This window comes from Stenella coeruleoalba, assembly GCF_951394435.1.
Source record: "Stenella coeruleoalba genome assembly, chromosome: 19".
NCBI lineage: Eukaryota > Metazoa > Chordata > Mammalia > Artiodactyla > Delphinidae > Stenella > Stenella coeruleoalba.
In genome coordinates, this window is record NC_137165.1 from 46,424,003 (window position 1) to 46,450,604 (window position 26,602).

General features: G+C 41.8%; 1 protein-coding gene across 3 annotated transcripts in view; it reads left to right on the plus strand.

The window, feature by feature from the left end:
- MAP3K3 (mitogen-activated protein kinase kinase kinase 3) overlaps positions 1 to 26,602 on the plus strand; it is a 62,692-nt gene that overhangs the window by 7,255 nt on the left and 28,835 nt on the right. For 2 of the 3 annotated variants that reach the window (XM_079904920.1, XM_079904922.1), the window contains exons 2-6: positions 1,406 to 1,527; positions 3,141 to 3,233; positions 12,266 to 12,306; positions 20,548 to 20,647; positions 25,376 to 25,489. In XM_079904920.1, the coding sequence (XP_079761046.1) occupies positions 1,406 to 1,527; positions 3,141 to 3,233; positions 12,266 to 12,306; positions 20,548 to 20,647; positions 25,376 to 25,489 (470 nt within the window). The remainder of the gene's footprint in view (positions 1 to 1,405; positions 1,528 to 3,140; positions 3,234 to 12,265; positions 12,307 to 20,547; positions 20,648 to 25,375; positions 25,490 to 26,602) is intronic. The other variant, XM_079904921.1, reaches the window with a different exon arrangement.

Sequence of the window (26,602 nt, forward strand, 5' to 3'; positions counted from 1 at the left end):
AGACCGGGGCACGAACCCGTGTCCCCTGCATCGGCAGGCGGACTCTCAACCACTGCGCCACCAGGGAAGCCCTGTGTTTTAATTTTGACAGATGTCTTTCTGTAGACACCCACTTCCTCATTCGTTATCTCATTTACCTCATTCTTTTCATACTACAACTATATCACTCTCATACTTTTGTATATATTTTGAAGTGGAATTAGTTGGGAAGCTACTCTACTGGTGTTTTTCCTTCAAGTCTTAAATCTAATTTTACTTTTCTGAGCAGACAAAAATCTCTTCAGGGGCACCCTTCTCCTTCCTTTGCTGCATCTCCTCAGAGGGCATGTAGGGCACCCAAGCAGATTTGGTTTAGGAAGAGGGGAGAGGCAACTAACGCCGCTTTACTTCCTCTACTCCATGCTGCTCTTTCCTTTCCACAGGATATTAGAGTATTTTCAAGGGACAGTGATAAAGCGCAGAAGATAGGCACACTCTGTGGGTGGAGTCTTGTACTTCTTTTAAGGTGTGCCCCAAGTCCCTAAGTGACTCATTTGTCACTAAAGCAAGTGTAACAGCTCATTCCTCATGTTTCTTTGCAGATCAGCAGATTTATTTTCAACTCCCCAGTGCTGTTTGAGTAGACAAGGATCTCTTGAAGGGCCTAGGAGGATTTTGCAAAACATGGAATTGGGCTGGTTTAAGTTCTGGGTTTTGGCCAGTTGTCTTCATTGCATGAGAACTGTAGTGATCTATGCTATGTCAAGAAAGGGGGATTAAAAGTAATACCAGTAAGGCAGAGACAATGCATTGCTTGGTCAGTTAGGGAAGAAAAACAATAGAACTGCCTTTTGACTTCCCTGTGGGAAGCAGAAGGCCTATAAAATTGTAAAGAGTTGGGAGGGGGCATTCAGAGGCTAGGCTTGTAAAACAACATTTGTTCAAAGCAGCGACCTGAGGTCCTTGTTTGGTACCTTTTAAATATGCTCTCCTGTGTATGATAGTTTAGGAATAAGTCTGACTGACTATGTCCCATAATCAGCTCTCCATGAATTCATCTTTTCACTCAGTACCCTACTACACTGTGCTTTGTTGTTCTTCACTCCAACTCTTCATCTATTATTCCTGGTTGAGTTTCTCTGGCACTGGAAGAATTGGTCTGTTTGAACACCTCCCTTGCCCCCAGTGAACTGGTAGATATTGCTGCCAGAAATCTGATTGGAGAGCTGTTAAGAATCCATTAAAATTCAAATTGCCGTAGTCTGACCTCAGTTATCTACTTTTCACAGATAACAAATTCATGAGATTATAGTTACAGGGTCTCTCACCTGGGCAGAACTCCCTGAGTGTTAGTTATATAATTTGTGAAAGTACTTCTGTGGTCTGTATTAAAGTACCTTAGCCCATGTGCTCTCTTTCTTTGCAGACGAACAGGAGGCATTGAACTCAATCATGAAGGATCTGGTGGCCCTCCAGATGAGCCGACGTCCCCGGGTGCCTGGATATGAGACCATGAAGAACAAAGAAACGGGTCACCCAAATAGGCAGGTGTGTGCGGCCATGGCTGTTAACTAAATTTGTTGGGGAGGGGTTTTCAGGTGGCAAATATGTGAGAAGCCAATGATACTCTGATACAGGCTTGAATGCTATTGGTCCCTTCCCTTAAGTCTGTTAAATGGTAAGTGATATGTACTAACCAGGTGTGGGTTGTGATCTGGAGTCCCAATGCCTTGTGCATCTCACCTTGTAAATACTGTTTCATCTTTGGAGAGTTAGAATAATTTCTTCACTAATTATGGGGACAGTATTCATATACTTTTTCCTTTACTGATCATTTGGCAAATATTTTATCCAGATTCACGATCCCTAATTCAGAAACTTTTTAGCTATCTTACAGTATATACTCAGAAAAAATTAATTAATTTTAGTATTGGTTTATTTAAAATGTAGTTAGGAAGGGAAATTTATTTAATAAAACATCATATATATTCTGAAAGTAACAATGAGTGATTTTGTTATTGTTGTTTACAGTTGTTTCCCCCCATTAACTCAGGTAGTTGAGAGTGCCTGTTTTATTGAGAGTTGTGTGCTTCTTTAGGAAAACAGCTTCTATTTTGTTAACATTTAAAGTTGTGCGCTGTTGAGAACCTTCTTCTCGCCTCCAGTGTCACTGACCTCCCTGTTGCCTAGGCCCTTTGGCCCACAGAGAGGAGTGAGTGACGGGGAGCTTTCCTTCCTGGTGGGTATCAGATGGCCAAGTTTGGTGTGTTTGATGATATCCTTCCTTGTGGTTCTCTTCGTTATCAGCTAATCTTCTCTCTCCTCATTTGCACCTTGTCTACCAATTCTTCAGAAGTGCTCTTGGTTCCTGGAGAAAGTATAAGGGGCTAGAACTTCTTCTGTCTGAGGTTGGCTAGATATAGCCTCCCAGAATATTTCCTGCCTTTAGGAAAACTAGGGACCCGAAGTCCTTTTGTTTCAGTTGTAACATAAGGAATAGTTTAGAAAGCTGCTTTTATTTTTTGTGTTTACCTTACAGAACTAGGGGAACAACAGAATAGGGCCCATTCTTGTACTGTTGTACATTATTCTAATTGTGTGGGTTCTCACTTGCTGTAACTCACTTCTATTCAAAGCTGCTTTTGGAAGGAGCATTTTACCAGAAGTGAATCCCCTCCCCCAGGCTTGAGCCTAATGACCTCACTTTCCTTCCTGTCTTCCTATGTAGAGTGTGCTTGTTAACGCCGCTCCAGTCAGCTGATCTTTCTCCAAATGGGACTATTAGCGTGGATGTCAGTTAGTAGGTGAAAAGGGGAAGCTTTCTTGAGTTGGAAGACCTAAATGGACTCTGTGGAGAAGAGGCAGGGTGGAGTGGTCTCTGATCATTCCTTGAAGGGAGATTACCTTTTAGGAATCCTGTTTAGGCCTAAGAGCTATTATAAGAAAAATCCTGATCTTTTACCATGCCTGCTGCTGTGTTATTGGGGTGAAGGCAGTGGTTATGAAGGTAGAAGCCTGTGAAAAGGATTGACTAGTATAGAGGAAATAATCTTAACAAGCGGTACTAGCTCTTTGGACCCACGGTTTACTTGAATATCGTCAAACTTTTTCTGTTGCATGAAGGATACAAATTATTAACCTCAGTTTTTTTGCTTTTAAAGAAAAAACACAACAGCAGCAGCTCAGCCCTTCTGAACAGCCCCACAGTAACTACAAGCTCATGTGCAGGGGCCAGTGAGAAAAAGAAATTTTTGGTAAGGAACAAAATTACCCGTTAAAGCTAAAATGTGCTTTTAAATCTACTAGTGCTGGAAGAGTGTGGAATTCATTTCCTGGACAAATTGTTTTAGTGGATTTGCAGGGAGCACTGGTTACTCATTACCTGTGTGCTGTCACCATTTCTCACAACAGTATTATTCATAAGCAACCTCTGTCAGTGCTGTCCAGTAAACTTCTGTGATGATGGAAATGTTCTATATTTGTACTGCCCAGTGTAGTTGAGGAACTGAATTTAAAATTTTATTTAATTTTAATTAATTTAAATTTAAATAGCTACATATGGCTAATGGCTATTGTCTTGGATAGCACAACTTTATATACTGTATAAGGGACTATTGATTTGTTGGGCAAGAAATTAAGTACATGCTTGGAGATGTGCACATCTCCTTGGTACATTCGTTCCACCACACAGGTCATGAGTTTCTATGCATTGTGATAATCTCATCAGTGGGAATCCCAGCTAAGCGTCTATTCCAGGGGGCATGGGGATCTGGGGGGAATATGAAGCTTGGAACTAGCATGGCTGTTTAGAAGTTGAAGCTCAAAGTTTTATGCTAATATTGGGTAAAAGGGCAATGAAAACGTCAAAATAGCTTCCCCCTTAATAAAGTCAAGGTTGTAGAATGGTCTCTCCTGGGAAGTATAGCAGATGTTCAGCTTCTGACCAGGAGAAATAGTCTTCAGCAAAATCGTGAAAGCAGAAGGAGAGAGAGAGTCTCAGTGATTGCATTTCCAAGGAAGGATGGGGTGAGATGGGGATGGTGGGAACATTTAGGGGGAGAAGTGTTTACAGCTCAATGTAATGAAAAGAGTGCAGCCTGAGTCTTGAGATGTTAATAATCTGTTAAGGTAGGACTTTACAGTTTACACAGTGAATTCCCTTTTTAAAAATTCTTGTTTTTGTTTGCTTGGGCCTAGGATAGGATTAAACGGTTTTCTCCAGTAGCAATTCTTCTGTCAGAAGGTCCATGCTTAGGAGGAGAGAGGACTGAAAGATCAAAACCTAATTTAAATGGCTAAGAGATGCCAAATTGGTCTAAGAAATGTCAAATTGGGCTAAAGATTCAAATTGCAGAGTCCCAGTTGAAAGTACCCGAGTGTTTTGGCCACCAGGAAAGGTGGTTTGTTCAGGGATGGAATGATGTTGGCAGAGGCAAGCAGCGCCTCAGAGTGAGAATGGCAGTGCTGAGATTGGCATAGCCTCATGGGGCTCAAGCTTGGCACAGCAAGGAATGCCACGGGAGCTGGGGGTTCACTGACAGAATCGTTTGGGGGCTGAGGCCTGGAAGAACGGGAAATCATAATTTAATACCTCTGCTTGGCAAGACTTCAGATACCCTCTTCCCTGAGTAAACAAGCTAGGCAACTAATTGAAAAAGAGAATACATTTGAGAAAAACTGAGCATTCTGAGCAGCTACGGAAGTACAGGGGTATGAGGCGCTTGGTTATTCAACTATTTGCTAAGAGTTAGGATCTGTGCTCTCTGTATTCTCCCACCTGGACATTAGGTCCCTGGAAGCCTACAGCCGGTTAGAGCTGGCTGCATGTTCTTAGACATGTGTGGCACATCCTCAGCTGGGGCCTGTGGCTGGTTTTATAGGCCATGAAGGGCAGACCCTTTAGCAGTCATCAACTAACAGTGCTTTATCAACAGGTGCTATTTCTCTGTGAGGGCGACAGCTTAGTGTAGTGAAAGGAGCACTGGCCCAGAAGTCATTGAGTTGTTAATAATCCATTAACATGGATCTTACAGTTTAGAGAGTGCTTCCAACAACAACAGTTAACAGCAATAACAACAACTATAAGCTAAACTATAAGCATGTGTATAATACTTTAAAGTTTACAAAGTGCTTATGCAAAGATATTAAGTAGAGCCAGGAAGCAAACCCAGATCTTCTGACTCCCGGTCACAGTAATTTTACCATGTATAAGTCTGATAACCTTTTTAAACCTCAGTTTTTCCATCTGAAAATACAGGCCTAGTGTCTACCTCTGAAAGTTGTTGTAAGATCATAGACAGAATACAAAAGATTTTATACATTGTAAAACAAGGTATGGGTGTAAAGTGGTAGTGACTACATCACTTCTGTTAATGTTCGGGCATTGTGGGTATGAGCGCTAGTGAAAGCATCTAACCAGAAGTATGCAGATTGTCATGGAACTGAAAGGGTTAAGGTTTTCTACCTTTATTGGACTGACATTACTATATATCAGATGGTCCTTTGCAGACTTAGGAAGCTAATCTGATATATGAAAGTCCCAGTAGAAGAAAAAATAGAATCCTTATTACCATGGATTCCTGTTTCCCTTGAATCTTATCACGGTGGTAGGTAGAGGCTTGAACAGAGCCCAGGGTCTGGGTCTGACCCTCCAGATGTTCACTAGTGGGTGCTTAAGAATGGAAAAGTTGCTTTCTTCATAGCAGGTGCTAGAAGGGCAGGCTCTTGGCTATTAGTTACAGAGGAGGAGAATTCTAGGAGCTGTTCCTCCGCAGGGTCAGTGATTGAGCAGACTGTCTTTTGCTTTTACTGTGATAGACCTGACTCTTGAGGACTTCCTTTCTCTTTCATGGGTTGTTGATAAGATAGGCTGGCTAGTTTGAAAATAAAACATAATACAATATACAAGCCTCATATTCTATTTTATAAGAAGCTTCCTTTTTTGTGTGTGATAGTTTATTAACTAGCAGTAAATAACTAATACACTATTTCATCATTGATTTATTCAGATACTCACTGAGCCCCTGCTGCATGCCAGGCACAATGCTGGGACTGGGGATATAGAAAGAATTAGGGTAGGGAAGAAGGTTGCTTTATAATCACCTCTTCCACTGATCTCTTAGGACTTTCCTGAGTCACACAAATAAAATTATTTTTGTTGCTCTTTTCTTCTCATTTATTTACTTTCTTTGGCAAAGTAAGGACTCCAGTGCCAGAGATGTGGGAGCCAAAGGTATATGGCAACTACAGGGAGGGGGAGCACTGCAGAGTCAGAGAGAGGGCACCGGAGACACGGGCTGGCCGGGGCCTCTGCCATGTCAGAGGTTCATAAGCCTTTGTTTAATAAAGGTTGTTTTGAATTCTTGGGAGTCTTTTTGGGTTACATATCCAGTTGTTGAGTTCAAACTTTGAGAAGGTCACGTCTGCTTAAGTTTGGTAGCGTTGGTTACTCCTACTGCCCCCTGAGTTCCCAAATCCGTAGCCCCGCCTGGAGGCCTGCAGCCAGGCCTGGGCGCGCTCTCACTCTTCCTTTCACCAAAGTAGCTCTGGTGGGCGGGGGACTTGAACCTGCCTAGACCGGAATTTTTGTACTGGCACTTCTTTCTCAGCAGCAGCACCTCTCCATTCAGCTCAACATGGGCCTATACTCAACCTTCTTAGACAAAGAAATATAAGTTATATTCCCTGTACCCTAGGAATCATGCAGTCTTATGAGAAATGAGAAATATGTAAAAAAAAAGAAACTAAGGTACTATGTGACTATGCCTAAATATATGGTACAGATACTGAGAGCCACAGGAGGCCAGGAAAGTAAAAGACGAACTTGGGCCGAAGGAGTTATGGAGTCATTTCTGGAGGAGGTGGCACTGGAACCAGGCAGTGAAGGATGTATAAGAGTTTAGTTAGGTGGAAAGGAGGAAGTGTGGCACTCCAGGTTGGGAAGCTGAATTATTAAAGGCCTAGGGGAAGGAATGAATATGGCATATTTCAGGAAATAGGGTGGGCATTGATCTGGCTGGAGAGAGGGTTCCCTTTGAGAACAAACGGTGTGAGATGATTAGGTAAACTGAGTGAGCTTACATTCCAGAGGGCTTTGAATGACAGTAAAGAACTTAGACTTTATTCCATAGGTCATGGGTATCACTGATTACTTTTTGAACAAAGAAGGGGTGTGGTGAAAGCGGTGGTTAAGATGACTGAAACTGTGGAGGAATGTAGAATGTGCTGGAAGGGGGGAGCTGAGAAGTACAGAGGCTGCTTCAGGAATTCAGGAGGGGAAAGGGGCTCCGAGAGTGACAACTGAGAGAATGGGAAGCAGAGTCTCATACTGGAGTCCCTGGAGGGGAGAATTGGAACTTGCTGTCTGGCTGTGAGAAAGGGAAAAGAAGGAAAGAATCAAGCAGAACTCAGAGGTTTGAGCCTGTAGCCAGTATTAGAAATGGCAACACTGAGAAGGGGGACTAGTTCGGGAGGGTAGTTGATGCAGACACACATGGCTAGGTTGAGTTTGCGACTACAGTGAAATACTCTGAGAGGTATGTGTGTATATTGCTTTTGCAGGTACACAATCCCTTATCTGCAACTCTAAAATCCAAAGAGTACTGCAAACTAAAAGATGTTTTTAAAATTTTATTTCTTTATTTTTAAATTTGCAGCAAATTCATTTGGCAACAAAACTTGGCCTGAATGGACACAGGGCCATTTACAGTCTTTATTTATTTGACTAATTGTGAATATTCATACTTTCCAATACAAAAACTAGCTTTTGCTCTTAACAGGTAAACCCTAAATCTTAGTGACTGTACAGATACGGCCAGCACAGGGAAGGGGGGACAGTGTTCCCCACAGTCACTTAGGGACCCTGATTGAAGGTGGCTCCATTGACCTGGCACACGTGGCTGCCAGGGAAGAGAGTGTAGAACTCAACTTTGTTCCCAGCTGCTGGTCAGAAGTAGTTACAAAATCCCAAACTAACTTCAGGAGAGGCTAAGCAGCGCAGAGGGGTGCACGGAATGCCTGTGAGCGTTCTGCTGTGCCGTGGAGTGCTGCCCAGACACCTTCCCCCTGGAGGGGCATCACTTAACATACAGAACACGTACCACTACCTCTCTAAATCCAAAAGTGCTTTCTGAGACACTTTCGGCCCCAAGGGTTTTGGCTAAAGGACCTGGTATTACCATTTTTTGAGCACTTATTATGTGTCAGGAACTTTTCTCATATCTTTATCCAGTTATTTCATTTAAGTATTTTGATAACTCCATGAGATAGATACTGTCACTATTTTCACTTTTCAGATGAGGAAACTGAGTCACAGAGAGATTAGTTCAAGGTTACAACAAGGAGGTTATAGAGCCAGGATTTGAAGCCAGACAGTTTGACTCTAGTGCTGCATTCCTAACAATGACTTATCTGCCTTATATCTGTGGCAGACGGATGAGGTTTCGCTTGAGAAATTGGGGCTGGACATAGAGATTTGGGAATCTTCTATTTATAGGTTGCCTGATTTTTTAATTCCTGCCAAGGGGAAGATGTGAGAAGAGGGAGAGAAATCCAGAGGCCAAAAGTCCAAACATTGAGGCACAGTTACATGTTGGGGGAGGGGTGTGAGAGGGCATGAGGAAGAGGAACCAGCAAAGAAGCAGAAGTGGTTAGAGTGGTGGCAGGTTCCCTGGCTTGGGATAGAGTCACAGAGGCAAGAGGAGAGAACCTCATGACAGAGGACGCCGCTACCAGTGCGAAATGCCTCGGAGGGGCAAGGAGGATGGTGGGCAGGAAGGAATTGAATCTAGTTAGCTGTATCTGAACTTCCTTATCCATGGCTTATTCTAGTCAGCCTGACAGGGGTCACTCAGATTTAGGAACTTGGCAGATTTGGGCACACCATGTGGTACATGGAAGCCTGCATCCTGCTCTGGAAAGGCTGTAGCCACATCAGACAAGGGATTCAGAAGGCTAGGCATCTTTGTTTACACTGCTTACTAATCACAGGCTAGGTTAGTCTTGAGTGGGAGTGATTTGTGGTTTGAGGCAAAAGTTTAATTCCCTTTCTCACTGAATTCAAGTAGAATAGTATTTGGATTGTGGCCCATCATGAAATAAATTTAGTTCCTTCAGTCCCACAAAGGGACAGAGGGGATTCCTTCATAGGTGCATCTAAATATAATGTCCCAGTTTAGAATGAGAGCTATTGTTATGTGTTTTTATGTTATGTGTTTTTTATTACTATAAAAAATTAGATAAAAATCAACAGAGGAATAATTTTTTTTTAATCAACAGGAAAAAAGGGAAATCTGAATAAACTATGGGCTTTATTTAGCACATCAATATTGTTTAATTAGTTGTAACAAAAAGAAATGTACCATACTAATGTTACTGATAGGGGAAACTGGGGGTGGAGGGGGGAGAAGGGTATATGGACACTCTGCTCTATCTGCTCAACTTTTCTGTAACTCTAAAGCTGTTCTAAAAATAGAATCGATTAATAAAATATAATAATAATGAGTGCTACACCAAGGTGTGCTGGGCTGTGAGCAGGAGGAGGTGAAAGGAGTGGTAACCCAGCTGCAGGGACAGACAGGGCTGCAAACTGCGGTGAGCACTTGGGATACTCCAGAGCTAGTTGTGGAACCAGACAGCATGGGAAGCTGGAGACAGCATGTCAGATGCGGCAGCGTGTTGCAGGCACTGTGCTTCGGAAGGCCTTGCCACGGGAGCTGCTTAGTAGTTCAGGGGAAGGAGAAAAAGAAGACAGTGAAAACACTGCTGTCACTCATGCAAACCTTGAAGCCCCATGATAACTTCCTCTGCAGCAGTGCCTCACCTTTCTGCTTGTGTGCTCATGTTCACACGCGCATGTGCACACATACACACACAGTCTCTCTCACCTGCAATGCACACCAGAGGGGGCACACTGCCTTTCCATGCCACCTCCTCCATCTCCACCTACGCACAGCCTCAGCCAGAGCCTCCCCTACTGGTTCCCCAGGCCCCATAGCTTCCTGCATGATTGCTACCCTGGTCTCCTGATGCTGGCTCCATTATTATTACTCCATCTTCTCCATGAGTTCTGAAAAGGTCTCAAAAGATCCTTTGATAGTTTCCTTCTTTCAGTGCTCCCATTGAAGCCCTGCATCTGTGAGTAAAATAAACCTCCCTTGCCTGTGTGACACTTAAGTTATACCATATCTGAGCTTCTTTTAAAGCATTATAATCTTGAGAGAACTTGTTTAACTTCATTGTAAATTAGGTTCTCCTGTAAAGTAGACACAATAATAGTACCTGTTGTGAGGGTTAGTTTAATTGATACATGTAACATGCTTAGAACAAGGCTTAGTATATAGTAAATCCTCAGTAAATGTTAACTGTTGTCATATTATTAGTAATGGGATCAAGTGGCCCATATGTTACATCAAAGGATGAAAGGACTGTATCAGGGCTGTATTTTGAAAAGTTGTCACATCGCAGGCCTACTCCTCAGGGGAGCTTTGCTGTCCACTGTTTAGTATGTGAGCTTTTCAGGGTCATGAAGCTCTTTGAGCTTCCATTTCCCTGTCTTTAAAATAGTGAGTTAGAGGCTGTATTCTTATATTTTAATTCATTGACTCTCAAGGTGTGTTCTAGGACCCCTAGGAAGTTCTCAAGAACCTTTCGAGGGTCCATCAGGTCAAAACTATTTTCATAATAGTACTAAGATGTTCCTTGCCCTTTATACCCTCATACTCTTAAGAATGTACAGTAGAGTTTTCCAGAGGCTACACAATACGTATTATCACAACAGTTTGAAAGCAAAAACTGATATGAGAATCCAGCTGTCTCCTATTAAGCCATGCATTAAAGAGACTGGCATTCTCTCACTTCACTTTTTTAAAGTTTTTTTAATTAAAATGTATTTATGTTAACACATAACGTTTTTAAATTATTTTTAAATGAATAAAATCTAAATTTTCTCGATTTTAATTTCTAACATGGCAAATATCAGTAGATATAATCTACATAAACAAAAGCTTTTTGGGGTCCTCAATAAGTTTTAGAGTGTAAATTAGAAACACCAGTCTAGTTCATTTGACTGGAAGGGAATTCTAGCCCCCCAATCTCTTGGGAAAAGGAAGTCCTGTGTGCACCCACCCTACCTTTCAGCTTTCTCCCTTTTCTGTCATCTTTTCTGTCTGCTCTGTGTTCTTCATCTTCAGATACTCTGAAACCCTCTTCTTTCCTCCAAGCCACAGTTTTTTAATTTGTCAATCTCAGTATAATTTTCATTCATTGACCATGAACTTTCTTACCTCCCCCTCTATTAGTTGTTGGTTTCCTGACTATCTTAGTTTTCTTTTTCCCCTGTACCTGTTCTTTTCTTCTATAATATCTTCTCCCTTTTCCTGTCATTTTTAACTCCTTCAAATTGTTTGTTTGCCCTTTACAGTATCTCTCGTCCTCCTTGATTTGTTCCTTAACATTCTAACACTCCTACCTCGTCTTAATTTCTGACACTTAACGCCCAACTCTATTCTTCAGTCAATCCGTTTAATAAATATTGTAAGCACAGATATATACTATTACCTTTGCTTATCACTGGAGCTACAGAAACAAGAGAGACATGAACCCTGTCCTCCTGGAGCTTATAGGGTACACATGATGGCCATTTAGGCTAGAGCTGGGGACAATTATAAGGTATTTGTCCAGAGTGCCACTTTACTCCCACTGAGGGCAGCCTTGAAAGGATTGTGGAAATCATTAGTAGCAGCAGCAACCATTTATTGCATGTCTACTATGTATTAGGTATTTTACTTACATTTTCTCGTTTAGTTCTCATAGCAACTCTGTGAATTAGGTATGTTTAGCCTTACTTTGCAGATGGAAAAACTAAGACTTACAGAGGATAAGTAACTTGGTTGTGGTCGTAGAGCTAGGAAGTATCAGTATTAAGGTTTCTTTTTCTGTCTAGTTACATCAGCCCAGAAGGAACGGTGTGCTGGCCAGGAGGTGGTGATATAGTGGGAGAAACTCCAGAGCCAGTTGTGGAAATAGAGAATGTGTGAACTTAGAAATGATATGTCAGAGCAGAGCACCTGAGCTGGGGCAGCCACCAAAGGATCTTGTCCCAAGAACTTTGTTGCCGCTGGGGTTAGAACTCATTGAAAGGAATGCCTGTCGGGGTAGAGAAGCTCTAACAGGAGCCATCAGGGATGTCTGCCTAAGGTTGCTAAAGGACTGCCTGAGACTTACCTGGGAAGGGCAGGAATGACACACACCAGAGAAACCGCTAACCTGTCTATCATTTCTTTGGCAGAGTGACGTCAGGATCAAGTTCGAGCACAACGGGGAGAGGCGGTAAGTCTGCCTTCTGATGAGTGGTTGTGTTCATGTATGCTGCATTTCTTAGAAAGTGTTCAGCTTGTGGAAGCCATTGCCCTGGAGTGATTCCTGTGGGGTCACTGGCTGGGGAATGGGGTTGATAGGGCATAAAGGGGAAAGTTTCACCCTTGGTTTGGCCTACTGATTGAACCTTGTTTCTGGTCTTAAAATTGGAAGCCGTTTCAACTGCTAATGTTTTACTCTTCTGCTCTTATTTTGCTACTGTGAGATCCACCATTGTGCTAGGGGAGGAAGTCAGGACCCCAGCTCTACTGAGTCATGGCTTCCAGACACACTGACACTGTGCCAGCCATGGGCATCAGAGGGAGATGAGGATTCTCCTGTTACGTGGTACCATTCCCATCCCCGGTAGAGTGTCCCTGGTTTTGTCCACATCAGGGGTCAGGTTGGTGAATTGGAAGTTTTTCTTTAAAATGTCTTGGGACTTCCCTGGTGGCGCAGTGGTTAAGAATCCGCCTGCCAGTGCAGGGGACACAGGTTCGAGCCCTGGTCTGGGACGATCCCACATGCTGCGGAGCAACTAAGTCTGTGTGCCGCAACTGCTGAGCCTGTGCTCTAGAGCCTGTGAGCTGCAGTTACTGAAGCCTGCGCACCTAGAGCCCGTGCTCTGCAACAAGAGAAGCCACCGCAGTGAGAAGCTCGCACGCCACAACGAAGAGTAGCCCCTGCTCGCTACAATGAGAGGAAGCCTGTGCGCAGCAATGAAGACCCAACTCAGCGGAAAAAGAAAAAAAAAGTTTAAAATGTCTCTAGGTCATGGGAAGCTGCATCGAGTCCCTCAGTTGTGAAAGATTTCAGTTCATTTGAGGACATAGAAAGGGAGTTTTCAGTCTGCATTCTGTATTTTACCTTGTTAGGGAAGTGAAAGTAATGTTACAAAACCCTTGTATCCTTTTCTCCATTGTCAGTATTTAGTTTTTTGTAGGAAGTCAAGGTAGAAGTTCTCAGTGGAGAAAAATGACTCCACTGAATTTCTCAAGTTATTTTAAGGAAAACCTTTAAGAAAGCCTACAGAACTCTGGTCAGGGGATATTTGAGACCCTGTGTGTGCATGTATGTGGCACAAGCATGCGCCCAAGCAAGCTTTTCAGTACCTGTTTTCCCCCTCTTTGCCTTTCTCTGCCATTGATAACTGCCCCGCCCTTTTTCCTTTGCTTTGAGCATTTGGAGGGGCAAAGAGCATACCCATCAGGATAAGATCCACCTACTTTAGGAGGCCCACCAGAGGACCTTAGTGCCTTCAAATGCTCTTGTACTGGTAGTTCTGTACTGCTGGCATCTTTCAGCCCAATTTGAAACTAGCTCCGGAGAGCTTTGGCTGCTGTTCTCCCTTAAAAAAGTACATTCGGAAGTCTGCAAGGTTGTCAGAGGTTGCCGGATGGAAACATTGTACAAAGAGTGGTCTGCAGAGCCAGGGTTCTGCTGCCGCCATGCGAATTGTAGGGCTGTTCCAGGGCCGGAGGGAAGAAGGTCTTCTGAGCTCTGTCCCCAGCTGTTTGTCCTATGACCTGCCAGTAGCATGGAACTTAAATTGTCACTTCATTGTTGCTCCTTTTCACACTTCTGACCTGACTGGGTTTTGGAGGGATTGCCAAACTTGGAGCAGCAGAGAGTTTTCAGAAGTATGAAGATAGGAAATCAAAAGCTCAGTTGTGTTGGAGCCTAATTACACAGTACACGCTCCTGAATTCCTGTTCCCTAAGTGGTGTGCAGTTACAGTGAGCGGACTTACACTGAGAAAGTGAATGTGTTTAGTTTCAGAGATGCTGCCAGATCGAAACCACAAATATTTAAGGTGGTCAGGCTTTTGAAGCCCTAAGCGGCAGTGTTGGTATCAAGGTTTTGAAAACTGCATTCTCTTTTTATGGAGCTGTTTTCGGGAGCCATGGCATTTCACTGTTTGTGTACTGTGTGTGGAATTGAGGACTTTAAAAGTCGGTGCGGGGAAGCCAAGTTCAAGCTGCTCTGTGCCAGACAGCTCTGGTTTCGTGTATTTCATGTCTTAGGATTTTGTAGAAAGTGTTATTGTGGGCTTTCTTTACTTTTTACAGGGAATATGGACAGTATGTACCTAAATGTTGTAGGCCCTTATAGAATAAGAATTTACAGAAAAGAGGAAAGAAGTAGTGACTTTTCCCATTCGCCATTGCCAGGTATCCATTCTGGTGGGCTAACTTTCCCTTTGCTTTGGAAGGGTGGGCATCAGACTTCTACCCTTCCTCCCTCTTAGCCTCAGGAGGGCAGAAGAGGACTGTAGATTAGGATCTCCTTCCCTTCATGTCTGAACACTGGTGGGGATGGTTGTCCTGGGTGTTAGACCCCTCTTTGAAGTACTGGCCTAAAAATGTCTGTTATTCAAGGTGGTAGCAGCAGCTTAGATCTTACCAAACCTGGGAGTGCTGGTTTCTGATCTTGACCAGACTTTTGGGCTGCTTTTGGGGGTTTTGAATGGCTCATCACCAGGCCAAATGCAGGAAAATTTATCTCTGAGCCTGATGTTTTTCTAACTGTGCTAGAGACATCTGAGTGATCTCCTGGTATTTTATTCAGAAAGGCTGGCCCCGGGGACTTCCCTGGTGGTGCAGTGGTTAAGAATCTGCCTGCCAAGGCACGGGACATGGGTTCGATCCCTGGTCCAGGAAGATCCCACATGCTGCAGAGCAACTAAGCCTGTGTGCCACAACTACTGAGCCTGTGCTCTAGAGCCTGTGAGCCACAATGGCTGAGCCTGCGAGCCACAACTGCTGAGCCCACATGCCGCAACTGCTGAAGCCCGTAGGTCTGGAGCCATGCTCCACAGCAAGAGAAGCCACCGCAATGAGAAGCCTGTGCACCATAAGGAAGAGTAGCCCCTGCTTGCCACAGCTAGAGAAAACCCACACGCAGCAACGAAGACCCAATGCAGCCAAAAAAATAAATAAATTTAAAAAATTGATTTAAAAAAAAAGGCTGGCCCCTTTTGAATTAATAGAAAGGTATTCTCTCAAAAGAATCCAGAAAACACTCATATCTAGATAACCCATATCTAGATTGCACCTAATTATTGTTTGGGACAGTTGATTTGAGGGAAAAATAAGGATTACAATATGGATGGATTTCCTGGTAGATATAAGCTAATACATTCAGCAGTATAATTTCCAAAAATGAAAGGTAGTGATGGATGAAGGAAAAGTTATAGAGAAATTATCTTCCTGAGATGTTATGCTTTGTGTGAAGGATAGATTATGGTTTATAGTAATATCCTATCAATGTTGTTCAGTAGAACTTGCTGCTGTAATGGAAAGGTTCTATAGTAATCCCTTGGTAGCCGAGGGAATTGGTTCCAGGACCCCCTGTGGATACCAAACTCCTTGGATGGTCAAGTCTCTTAGGTAAAATGGTGCAGTCTTGGCATATAGCCTATGTACATCTTCGTGTATACTTTAAATCATCTCTAGATTACTTATAATACCTAATACAATGTAAATGCCATGTAAATAGTTGCCAGCATGTGGCAAATTCAAGTTTTGCTCTTTGGAACTTTCTGGAATTTTTTTCAGATTTTTTTTTTTTTTTTTTTTTTTTTTTTTTTTTGCAGTACACAGGCCTCTCACTGTTGTGCCCTCTCCCGCTGCAGAGCACAGGATCCGGACGCACAGGCTCAGCAGCCATGGCTCACGGGCCCAGCCGCTCCACGGCATGTGGGATCTTCCCGGACCGGGGCACGAACCCGTGTCCCCTGCATCGGCAGGCAGACTCTCAACCACTGCGCCACCAGGGAAGCCCTTTTTCAGATATTTTTGATCTGCAGTTATGGACCTGTGGATATGGAGGGCCGACTTATAGCTGAGTTCTCCAGTATACTAGGCACTTGCCACATGTATCTAGTGAGCACTTGCAATGTGGCTAGTGGGACTGAAAGAGCCAATTCTAAAATTTAATTTGAATTTAAATAGCCACATGTGGCTAGTGGCTACCATACTGAACAGTGCAGTTCTAGATGATAACAGCTTTTATGGTGCCCACTGATTTCAGCCAGCCAGATTTCATTAAAATCCAATGGCTTACCTATCAAATTACCCATGACATTTTTCACAGAACTAGAACAAATAATCCTAAAATTTATGTGGAATCATAAAAGGCTAAGAATTGCCAAAGCAATCCTGAGGAAAAAGAACAAAGCCAGAGGCATACCCCTCCCAGACTTCAGGCAATACTACAAAGCTACAGTAATCAAAACAGTATGGTATTGGCACAAAAACAGACATTTGAATCAATGGAACACACAGTAGAGAGCCCAGCAATAAACCCACATTACCTACCATTAATCTTTGACAAAGGAGGCAAGAATATACAATGGAGAAAAGAGAGTCTCTTCAAGTGGTGTTGGGAAAGCTGGACAGCCACGTGTAAATCAGTGAAGTTAGAACACACCCTTACACCATACACAAAAATAAACTTGAAATGGCTTGAAGACTTAAATATAATACACAACACCATAAAACTCCTAGAAGAGAACATAGGCAAAACATTCTCTGACATAAATCATACTATTTTCTTAGGTCAGTCTGCCAAGGCAAGAGAAATAAAAGCAAAAATAAACAAATGAGACCTAATCAAACTTACAGGCTTTTGCACAGCAAAGGAAACCATAAACAAAATGAAAAGACATCCTATGGACTGGGAGGAAATATTTGCAAATTGATGCAACTGACAAAGGCTTAATTTCCAAAATATACAAACAGCTCATACAACTCAATAACAAAGAAACAAACAGCCCAATCGAAAAATGGGCAGAAGACCTCGTTAGACATTTCTCCATAGAAGACATACAGGTTGCCAGCAGGCACATGAAAAGATGCTCAGCGTCGCTAACTGTTAAAGAAGTGCAAATCAAAACTGCAATGAGGTATCACCTCACACTGGTCAGAATGGCCATCATTACAAAGTCTACAAATAACTAATGCTGGAAAGGGTGTGGAGAAAAGGCAACCCTCCTACACTGTCGATGGGAATGTAAATTGGTGCAGCCACTATGGAAAACAGTATGGAGATTCCTCAAAAAACTAAAAGTAAAGTTGCCATATGATCCAGCAATCCCACTCCTGGGCATATATCCAGACAAAACTATAATTCAAAAGATACATGCACCCCTGTGTTCACAGCAGCACTATTTACAGTAGCCAAGACATGGAAACAACCTAAATGCCCATCGACAGATGAATGGACAAAGAGGATGTGATACATATATACAATGGAATACTACTCAGCCATAAAAAAGAACGAAATAATGCAATTTGCAGCAACATGGATGGAACTAAAGATTATCATACTAAGTGAAGTAAGTCAGAAAGAGAAAGACAGGACTTCCCTAGTGGCACAGTGGTTAAGAATCTGCCTGCCAATGCAGGGGACATGGGTTTGAGCCCTGGTCTGGGAAGATCCCACATGCTATGGAGCAACTAAGCCCATGCACCACAACTACTGAGCCTGCGCTCTAGAGCCCGTGAGCCACAGCTGCTGAGCCCATGTGCCACAACTACTGAAGCCCGCGCTCCTGGAGCCTGTGCTCTGCAACAAGAGAAGCCACCGTAATGAGAAGCCCGTGCACTGCAAGGAAGAGTAGCCCCTGATCACCGCAACTAGAGGAAGCCCGCACGTGGCAATGAAGAACCAACACAGCCAAAAATAAATAAATAAATAAATTTCTTTTAAAAAAAGAGAAAGACAAATACCAGATGATATCACTTATATGTGGAATCTAAAATATGACACAAATGAACTTGTCTATGAAACAGAAACAGACTCGCAGACATAGAGAACAGACTTGTGGTTGCCAGTGGGGAGGGGGGTGGGGGAGGGATGGATTGGGAGTTTGGGATTAGCAGATGCAAACTATTATATATAGAATGGATAAACAAGATCCTACCGTATAGCACAGGGAACTATAGCCAATATCCTATGATAAACCATAATGGAAAAGAATATGAAAAATAATGCATGTATATGTATAACTGAATCACTTTGCTATACAGGAGAAATTAATATAACATTGTAAAATTAACTATACTTCAATAAGATAAATTTTTTAAAAAATGGCTTAGATCCGTCTTTGCTGTGGCTTATTGCTTCTTCCTCTGGTTATACCACTTCCCAGTCTGGGGGAGCAGGGAGTATTTGAGAGAACCACGCACTTCTTCCTGTCAGTGTGGAGGAGGGCAAGAACTATAGAGGCTGATGGCTGAGTGCTGCTAGTCCGCCACACACTAGTCAGATTTCATCTAAGTCTAGACATGCTAACAGATTAAGGTGGTTTTAATATACATTTTCCCCTATCACATTAAGCATCTTTTCATGTGTTTATTAGCCATTCATCATATCCTTTGCTTGTGTTTCTATTGGGCTGTCTTTTTCTTATTGATTTTTGCAAGTATTTTCTCCAAGTTTGGTATTTCTTTTTAACTTTTTTTTTTTAAAGAAGATGTTGGGGGTAGGAGTTTATTAATTAATTAATTTATTTTTGCTGTGTTGGGTCTTTGTTTCTGTGCAAGGGCTTTCTCTAGTTGTGGCAAGCGGGGGCCACTCTTCATCGCGGTGCGCGGGCCTCTCACTATCGCGGCCTCTCTTGTTGCGGAGCACAGGCTCCAGATACACAGGCTCAGTAGTTGTGGCTCACGGGCCTAGTTGCTCCGCGGCATGTGGGATCCTCCCAGACCAGGGCTCGAACCCGTGTCCCCTGCATTAGCAGGCAGATTCTCAACCACTGCGCCATCAGGGAAGCCCTCTTTTTAACTTTGTTGATGGTTTATTTTCCCATCAAAAGTTTAAATTTTTGTTGTCAAACTTGTCTTCTTCCTTTTTGTCTTATCTATTTTATGCAATGCTTAGGAAGACCTTCCCTGCTCTAATATTTTTTTCAATCCTGTATTTTCTTTATACATATATATATATATGTATGTATATATATATATATAATATATATGGGTTTCTGATATTCTCTTCTGTTTATCTCTTTGCTTATTTTTTTTAAATATTTATTTGGTTGCGTGGGGTCTTAGTTGCGGCAGGCGGGCTCCTTAGTTGTGGCTCATGGGCTCCTTAGTTGCAGCACGTGGACTCCTTAGTTGTGGCATGCGAACTCTTAGTTGCAAAAGGCATGTGAGATCTAGTTCCCTGACCAGGGATCGAACCCAGGCCCCCTGCATTGGGAGTGTGGAGTCTTAACCACTGTGTCACCAGGGAAGTCCCTCTTTGCTTATTTTTGTTTTAATTATTTAAGTTTTAGAGTGTTGGGTTGGTCCCATATAAAATTGCCACTTTTATATGCAAAAATTGTTGACTACCTCCAGTATCATATAGTTAAACCTAATGCATTAATTAAAGCTTTTTATTAAAAACATTTCAAGCACACACAAAAATAGAATATGATACTCAACCCCCAAGGACCTGTCACCCAACTTCAACATTATCAACATTTTGCCAACCTTGTTTCATCTATCCCCACTTGTAAATTTTGCTGTGACATTTAACGACAAATCATTTTAAGACCTCTTTGAACATGTTCTTACTCTACCATCTATTTATAGAAATTGTTCTTTGAACTGACCTAGAGAGTCTCTCTAGAAGAGCATCAATATCAACGCTACTTACATGCATGTGTCACTGGTTAAGAAAAAACTGATCAGGCATATAACCAACTCAAGGGGAATTCCTGTGACTATGGCAGGAAATGTCAGTTCTGAGGATAATCAGCATTGAGATTACTGTGGCATCTCAAAAATGAACAATGGAAGAGACCTTTCAAGTCCTGGAGTTGAGTTGTTTATAGGAGTTAAGACCATGTTTTCAGGACTGCTGCTCCAATCCCCAGGTTTTCTTCCTAACAGGAATATTTGAAGCATAGTTTTTAAATCCAGGTATCCTCCTATGATACTGCACTGTCATTGACCGAAAGAGCTGAGATGAAGTGGAAGAACAATGGCTGAGATTGAGTACTGCTCATAGGTACTATTGACAAACCTGAGAGATGCTCAGAAGAAGGGTGAAAAGATAAAGGTAGACGTAAGAGAAGAAAAAAATACAGAGAAAGGCAAGCTGCATGAAAAATAAAAAGAGAATTCTATGTTGAAAAGAAAAGGAAGATAACACTCAGGAGCCATAGCTTCTAAACCCTGCATTTAAAATATACAGTTAACCATGATTTCTGTTCCTTTTCAGAATTATAGCATTCAGCCGGCCTGTAAGATATGAAGATGTGGAGCACAAGGTGACGACAGTGTTTGGGCAGCCTCTTGATCTACATTACATGAACAATGAGGTACGAAAGATGGATGGTGTGCGGGCAAGGGAGGCCCAGCTGCCTACCTTTTTTCTCTCTGTTTAACTGAGGATTTCCTAGTTTGTTCCTTTAATGTCATCTTCAGGTTTTCATTTTCTGGAGCCTCTTTCCTTAATTCCAGTAATTCTGCGATTTCTCTTTTTTATTACATGGGAGGTTACATAGCTATGTCCATTCCCTCTGCTCATTGAATGCTGGTAGCTCTAATACTCCATGGTGGAATCAGGTACGCGATTAGGGTCAGGGCTTATATTGTCTCCTTTACATTTTGTAGGTTATCTTTTTCCTTCCAGCACAGCCTTAGTAGCAGAGGGTTCAGTAGGGCTGGGGAGGTGTGGAAAACTGGTGGGTAGATCCTCTATTGACAGGCATAAATGCTGGATTCTTCTCTCAGAGTTTAACTTCTAACTGTAGCTGGTTCCAAACGTTAGCACCTACTCTAATGATTTCTTTAACTCTTAGTCCTCCTAACCCCGCCCAACAGCCATTTTATTTATTCATACTTTGAACATCACCCAGGAAGGAATTCTTTTGAATGTCAGTTACTTGGCTGCTTTCCCAGCTCCAAGGAACGTACTAGAGGCTGCAGTCTGCTTAGGCTGGTGCTTTGCATTAGTCTGAAAGGCACTGTTTGTGCCCAATAAGGAGCCTGCACCTTGAGGGAACTGAGTTGGGGGGAAAGACAGGAAAGCTGGGCAACCTCATGGCTCTTTGAGAGTCAGGTCCTTACTTTGTAGTTTTTCTTTTTTTTTAATTTATTTATTTTAATTTATTTATTTTTGGCTGGGTTGGGTCTTAGTAGCTGTGCGGTGTTTCTCTAATTTCGGTGAGCAGGGGCTACTCTTCGTTGCGGTGCGCGGTCTTCTCATTGCAGTAGCTTCTCTTGTTGCAGAGCATGGACTCTAGGCACGCAGGCTTCAGTAGTTGTGGCACGTGGGCTCAGTAGCTGTGGCTTGCAGGCTCCAGAGCACAGCCTCAGTAGTTGTGGCGCACAGGCTTAGTTGCTCCGCGGCATGTGGGATCTTCCCGGACCAGGGCTTGAACCCATGTCCCCTGCATTGGCAGGCAGATTCTTAACCACTGCGCCACCAGGGAAGTCCCCTTACTTTGTAGTTTTATTTTATTGGTTGAAAAGTTAAGAATTTCCTCTACTTTGGGGCTTAAATCTGTAGGAGATGACATTTGTTGGCAAAAACTCTGTGGTCCTCTTCATATAAAATGTACAACCACAACTGGATATATGCACTGCCAAATAGCTAACAAAAATAACACCATCTGATTTTTGCTTTTTGGATAAATTTTAGAAATACAGCAAATTTGAAAAATAAACCACTAACTCTATAGTTAATAAATAACACAGATGTAAGTATTTTAAAATATGTAAAGTAACACATTTTAAATACAGGATTTGAGAACTCCCCCCCAAATACAAATGTCAAATCCATAGAAGTTTAAAAAATTGCAGCTCAAGCATCAGTGACTATATAAGAAAGTGAGGCTGAAGTCAGCTAGCCAATCAGCATTAAAGAAGGTGTTCTTTAGTTAGTAAAGACTTTTCTGGATGATTTAGTACCACTTGTTTCTCTTTCCATTAATATTTCCATTAAGAATTTCAGATGTCCCAAAATCCATTTTCAAACTCTTTTGCCAAGGGAATGGCTGCCCAGAATGTTGAGCATTCCTTTATTCAAATGTTTATACAGATAATTGATTTTAAAGCCAAATATAAGTAATTGTCATTATTTTTTGAGTCAGTGAAGACTAATTTATTTGAGCATTTATTTTTCATCACTTTGTTTTTTGTTGTTTTTTGTTTTTTGGCTGTGCTGCACGGCTTGCAGGATCTCAGTTCCCCGACCAGGGATTGAACCTGGTCCATGGCAGTGAAAGCCTGGAATCCTAACCACTAGACCACCAGGGAACTCCCATAATTGTTACTATTTTAAATCATTCACGTCTTTCCGCAGTCTGCTAATGTCAGTGACCAAGAATTGACTAATTTACTTACATCTTATTAATTTCAAATGTCTCAACTATTTTTCTTTTCTTTGCCCTCTAAACCCTGCCTTGTCAGGATTTGTGAACGACAAATGAAAAAATCTGTTGAGATTTTATTTTATTTATGTTTATATTTTTGTAATAATAGCTTTATTGAGATATAATTCACCTGCCATAGAATTTACTCTTATTTTTAAATTTACATTTTAAACTGTATAATTCAGTGGTTTTAGTGTATTCACAGAGTTGTGTAACTAACATCACTACCTGATTCCAAAACTTTTTCATCACCCCAAAGAGAAATCCTGTAGTTCTTAGGAGTCACTTCCCATTCTCCCCACTCCCCAGTCCCTGGCAACCACTTATTTACTTTCTGCCTCTCTGGATTTGCCTATTATGAACATTTCATATATATGGAATCACACAATATGTGGCCTTTTGTGTTTGGCTTCTTTCACTAAGCATGTTTTCAAGGCTCATCTATGTTGTAGCATGTCTCATACTTCATTCCTTTTTATGTCTGTATAATATTCCATTATATGGATATACCACATTTTGTGTATCCATTCATCTGTTGATGGACACTTGAGTTGTTTTCACTTTTGGCTATTATAAATAATGCTGCTATGAACATTTGTGTACAAATTTTTATATGAACAAATGTTTTCAATTCTCTAAAATATACCTGAGTGGAATGATGGTTCTTGTAGAAACTCTGTATTTAACTTTTGGAGGAACTGCCCAACTTTCGCATATCAACTGGTACCACTTTACATTTCTACCAGCAATGTACGAGGGTTGCAATTTCTCTACATCATCACCAATACTTGTGATTCTCTCTCTTTTTTTTTTTCTTTTTTAAAAAAATTATAGCCATCCTAGTAGACGTGAAGTGGTATCTTATTGTGGTTTTTAACTTTCATTTCCTTAATGACTAACGATGTTGAGTAGCTTTTCATGTGCTTATTAGCCATTTTTTTATTTTCTTTGGACAAATATCTATTCAAATCCTTTGCCCTTTTAAAAAATCGGATTGTTTGTCCTTTTATTGTTGAATTGTAAGAGTTCTTTATATATTCTGGATACTAGACCCTTATCATACATTTGCAAAATTGTAGTTTTTTTTTTTTTAAGTTAAAACCTACTCCAGTAATTTCTTTATCTTCCCCTGTCTCCAGCCACCCCTTCCCCGCCTCCCCCAACACCAGTCCTTATTTATCCCTACTTTGAGTGTTACCCAGGAAGGAATTCTTTTACAATATGATATGATTTGTAAAATTTTCTCCCATTCCATGGGTTGTCTTGAGGTTTTATTTTAAATACTGTTTTTACTATTTGTTTTTTCCTGGCCTGGGGTTTAGAGTTCTCACTTCCTTGTATTCTGAATGGGGAACTGAAGAAATTAATTGGATTTTTGCTTTATGTTTGCCACAAGTACATAAGATCTGACATTTTTTAGGTCTTAGGCAAAGCATAGTTTTGCATCTTTTAATACTAAGTACTCATAATATCTTTTGCTTCTAACAGTGAGTGAGGCTTATCTGTACCCTCAAGAACCATCTCTTTAATACTTCAGTGGAATGAAAACAGAGGAAGTAGTTTTTCGTTCTAGTCACTGATTTTTTTTAACCTTTATACATTAAGATACTAAACCCTTCTATGCAGTCTAAGTTTGTGTTCTTATTTGAGTAACGTTTTCATCCTCTGCCTGACCCCTCCTCCTCCTGTGCCTTTTCTGCTTATTCTGTTAATGTCAGCACAGGGTAGAATGGGACATGATTCTACTGCTTAATCTAGGAAGAAATATGGGGCCTATAACTGTTTCGGATTTGATGCTTTGGAGTAAAGGGTATTTTTAGAGACGAAGCTTTTCTTAGAAAATATCTTGGGGCGGGGTGGGATGAATTGGGAGATTGGGATTGACATATATACACTATCGATACTATGTATAAAATAGATAACTAATGAGAACCTACTGTATAGCTCAGGGAACTCTACTCAGTGCTCTGTGGTGACCTAAATGGGAAGGAAATCCAAAAAAGAGGGGATATATGTATACGTATAGCTGTTTCACTATAGCTGTTTCATTTCACTTTGCTGTACAGTAGAAACTAACACAATATTGTAAAGCCACTATACTCAAATAAAAATTTAAAAAAAAACTGAAAATATTTTTAAAAATATTTTTATACCATCAAAAAAAAATACCTTGAAATAAAGTACTGATATGTGCTACAGCATGGATGAACTCAAAAACGTTAAGCAAAGTGAAGGAAACTAGATGCAAGAGGCTATGAATTGAGTTGAATTGAATATGAATTGTGTGATTTCATTTATATGAAATGTCCAGAAAATGCAAATCTCTAGAGACAGAAAGTAGATTAGTGGTGGCCTGGGGTGAGAGGTAGAAAAGGGGAGTGACTCTGAATGGGCACAGGAGATCTTTTTGGAGCAATGGAAATGTTTTGAAATTGAATTGTGGTGATGGTTGCACAACTCTGTAAATTTACCAAAAATCTTTGAATTGTAAACTTAATAAAAAGGGAAAGAAAATATCTCTGTGGTTTCAATTAGATCTTTTAAGACCCCATAGTATCCACTGAGATTGTTTTCCTCCAAATTTATTTTTTTGTTGCTTATTTTGCTTATTTTTGCAAACTAAAGACTTATGTTTTATGTGATTTCCTTTTTCTGTGTCCTGTGTCCCAGCTCTCCATCCTGCTGAAGAACCAAGATGATCTTGATAAAGCAATTGATATTTTGGATAGAAGCTCAAGCATGAAAAGCCTTAGGATATTGCTGCTGTCCCAGGACAGAAACCATGTAAGTAGCCCCTGTCACGGCCTGACAGCTGAAGACAAAGCTTGCTGTCCTTCAGGAGTCCAGCTTGCTTCCTTGACAGAATTTTGTGTTCCTTAGTCACTGCTAAAGCGAGAACGTAGGTGTGGCCCAGCCCACTGGGTCAGTAGCCATTTAGCCTTCTGCATTTGATTTGACTGCGAAGCCAGATCATTGGTGTTAAAATTGCAACTGAAGGTGACTTGGCTTGTGGTATGGGAGGAAGGGAAACATTTTATGATAAAGGAGGAAATTCTTTTTCTCTGTATTTATGTTCTTTCGACTAGATTTGGACCCCAGCAAGAGAGATTTGCTCAGCGTGGGGGAGCTGATTAGTAGAGGCTGTCAAGGATTTGAGACTATCATGCTTTGTAAACCCGACTCCCACAACTCCTCGGCAACCGTGACTTTCCCTTGGGACACATGTAGGAAACAAACTTTCCCTTCTGTTCAGTGGAAAAAAGGCCATGGTCTAAAGGGCCTCTTGTAATTTACCAGCTGCTACCTTACCAAATGGCAGCAATCTGTGGGGGCCTTCAGAAGTGAGGGATCATCCCTCATGTAGTTTCCTCTCCTAAAGGGTCCCTGGGGGCCTACATTTCACAAGAATGCTTGTAATCTGGGTCTGTCTTCTAATCACTGATGGCTCTACCAGTTTTCTTCAGATGCATGTTCCTGAAGGTTTCTTGGCACTCTTTCCTTTCCTTATGCTTGAAGACAGCCAACTGTGGACAGCTGACATTACTGTCTGAGAACTATGGACGCTCCATACCAGGACAGAGTTTAGATGGAATGGTGCTTTATGCTGACTATTTATTTATTTAGTTAGTTAGTTAGTTAGTTAGTTAGCGGTACGCAGGCCTCTCACCGCTGTGGCCTCTCCCCTTGCGGAGCACAGGCTCCGGACGCGCAGGCTCAGTGGCCATGGCTCACGGGCCCAGCCGCTCCGAGGCGTGTGGGATCCTCCTGGACCGGGGCACGAACCCGTGTCCCCTGCATCGGCAGGCGGACTCTCAACCACTGCGCCACCAGGGAAGCCCCTGACCATTTATTTTTAAAGACACCTTGGACTGTCTATTGATTAGCGAAAGACACAGG